Here is a 2,918-nt window from a genome sequence, read left to right on the forward strand (position 1 = left end):
AAAGCCTGGAAAATAAAAAGCTCTATGGAGATCACTACAGATAGGGACTTATTTTTCATAAGTTTCTCGACTTCTGAAGACAAGCAATCTGTTCTTGAAGGTGGTCCTATTTTTATTGCTGGCAAGATCTTTGTTGTTATGCCATGGTCACCTGAAGCGGAGAGTCAAAGGAACAACATCTCTAATGTTCCAATCTGGGCAAAACTCTCAAAAGTTCTGAAAGAACTATGGACTAAGAAGGGATTATCGTTCCTTGCAAGTCTTGTTGGAGGTCTTCTTTGTATGGATGGCGCAACATCTATGAAGAAAAGGCTCGATTTTGCAAAGGTCTGTGTTACAATACCTTTGAACTTCGAATATCCAACAACAATTAAATTGAAGATTCATGGTAAACATATTTATGTTGATGTGGAGTACCCTTGGAAACCCCTGTCATGCACTAGATGTTGTCGGTTTGGACATCCAACCACTAAATGTCCAGCAGCTCCTCCCCAAGTGTGGGTTCCCAGAGCCAACAATACAAGGGTACATAATCCCCCTGTTGCAGCTCCAATCACTCATTCACGCACGCTCAATGTCTCTAATCAGAACTCCCTTGATTCTATTGTTGCTGAAGTAATATTTCCTCTTACTGGTGCAATAGTCTCTAAGGTAGCTCCTAGTACTGCAATGGCATTAGTGAGCACTTCCTCTTCTCTTATTGTTGCAGTAGTTTCTAGCTAGGGAATCTCCTAGTACTGCAATAGAGTCAGCGAGCCCTCCTTATTCTCTTTATGCTGCAGTAGTCTCTAGGGAATCTCCTAGGACTGCATTGGTGACAGTGAGATCTCCTTCCTCTCCATCCCTGCCTCGGTCAATCTAGGCTACCTCAGGAAATTATGAGGACTTTTCTAGTTCGCAAGGCCCACTTCTAGCCTCTCCTCTTATTTCTCAGCTACTTAGAATACCCTCTGAAGGCTCAGGTCGTAACTGCCTGATTAGCAACTCGCCCTTTAGTTTTTTGAGAAATGCAAGCAGTCCTTCAACCTTCCCACGAGACTCTGCTCAAAATAGTGGAAATACTCGAGGAAATGAAGTTGTGGTCTATACAACTATGCAAGAGTAGATTCAACCAGTCATTGAGCAGGAGGAAGGTACTTTAACTAAGGAAGAACTTTTCCGCTTTAATGTTGACAATAATGCGTATACATCCTTAGTCATGGAAGAGGAAGGTATAGATGATGACATCTCTGAGACGCATGAGGATCCTTTTGATGATCTTATTGTGACCTCCCCTTTAGTCACAAGATTGCAAATGCCATCACAAGTTGTTACCAGAGCCCAGCTGCAACAACAACAACTGCAAAGCTCAGGAAAAAGAGGTAGAGGAAGGGCTAAAGGCTCGGGTAACAAAGGGAAAAACAAACGATGATCCTTATGAAGATATGCACTTATAATATTAGGGGGTTAAATGATTTGAATAAAGTGAAGGATATTAATGCCTTCAAAATCAAGAATAAATTAGCTTGCTTTTGTCTTTTGGAAACTAAAGTTCGGCTACCAAATTTTTTGAGTATTAGCAAGGTCTGCTGCCCTTCTTGGAAGTTTGAGCACAATTACTCTAGTGCAGTTTCTGGACGCATTTGGTTCTCCTGGGATCCTTCAGTTCTAGGTGTTCAAAAGATTTTGGAGAGTGATCAATTTATACACGCTCAGGTTACTATCCTTGCTACTGCACAAGTGTTTTATTTTACGTCAATCTATGCAAGCAATAATAGATCGGAAAGGTTGATTCTCTGGCAAGATCTCATCAGTCTCTATTCATCCTTCTTGGGTACTTGGTGTGTGGCTGGTGATTTTAATAATGTCCTCTATTCTCATGAGAGGATTGGTACAGACTTGGTACATCCTAGGGAAACTACCCCTTTTGCAAATTGTCTCAACTCTGTAACTCTCTATTATCATAAATCTAGTGGATGCTTTTTCACTTGGACTAATAATGGAGATGGTTCCGTGAGAAAATGGTATAAGATTGACAGGTGTCTTATCAATTCCTTGTGGGCTACTCAATTTTCTTCTTTTGGAGTGGAATTTTTGCCGCAAAGACTTTCTGACCATTCCCCTACAGTTATCTCGATATCCAGTTCTTATTCATGCAGGCCTCTGTTCAAATTCTGTAATTACTGGGTTGTGAATCCTTCCTTCAAGGACATTCTTATACATTGCTGGTCTATTCCTAGACAAGGAAATCCATCGTTCATGCTTTGCAAGAAATTAAAGATGTTCAAGGAAGCTCTCAAAGGCTGGCCTAGATTTAGTTCCACAGATCTGGAAAATCAGGTGGTAGTTGCTCAGGCCAATCTAGAAGATATTCAAATGCAAATGTAAAAGAGACCTCTTGATTCTCACCTTGCTAATCTAGAAAGGATCTGTATATTTGAGCTTTGTGACCTTATGCTTATGGAGGAGTACGACCTCTTGCAGAGGACAAACACTGACTGGCTATCTTTTGGTGACAAAGGAAATGCCTTCTTTCACAATTCTGTAAAGGAAAAGAAAACTACGAACAATACATGGTCTATTATGGATTCTCAAGGAGCCAAGCAGGATGGTCAATCTAATGTTGCCTAGGTGTTCATATCCTTCTATAAAAATTTGTTGGGTACTTCTACTTCATCATCATGTAATCCTCGAATTCTGGAGCATCTTAATCTTCAAGTGTTGCCCCCTGAGAGTGCCGCTAGATTGATCAAGGATATAGATAACTTGGAAATCAAGGAAGCCCTCTTCTCTATGGATGATAAAAAAACACCAAGGCCTGATAGATTTAATTCTTTCTTCTTCAAGAAAGCCTGGGATATTGTTGGTGAAGATTTCTCTCTCGCTGTCCAGCATATGTTCAATCAAAGGTTCATACCAAGAAGTACAAACTCCACTCT

At 40.6% G+C, this 2,918-nt stretch overlaps 1 protein-coding gene across 1 annotated transcript; it reads left to right on the forward strand.

Annotated features, from left to right (window-relative positions):
* Window positions 1-1,407: 1,407 nt before the first annotated feature.
* On the forward strand, window positions 1,408-2,367 carry LOC147504529 (uncharacterized). Its single transcript, XM_086605254.1, has one exon. The coding sequence runs from the start codon at window positions 1,408-1,410 to the stop codon at window positions 2,365-2,367; it is 960 nt and encodes a 319-aa protein (XP_086461380.1).
* The last annotated feature ends 551 nt before the right edge of the window (window positions 2,368-2,918 follow it).

Source organism: Coptis chinensis, chromosome 4 (genome assembly GCF_015680905.1).
Source record: "Coptis chinensis isolate HL-2020 chromosome 4, ASM1568090v1, whole genome shotgun sequence".
Classification (NCBI taxonomy): Eukaryota; Viridiplantae; Streptophyta; class Magnoliopsida; order Ranunculales; family Ranunculaceae; genus Coptis; species Coptis chinensis.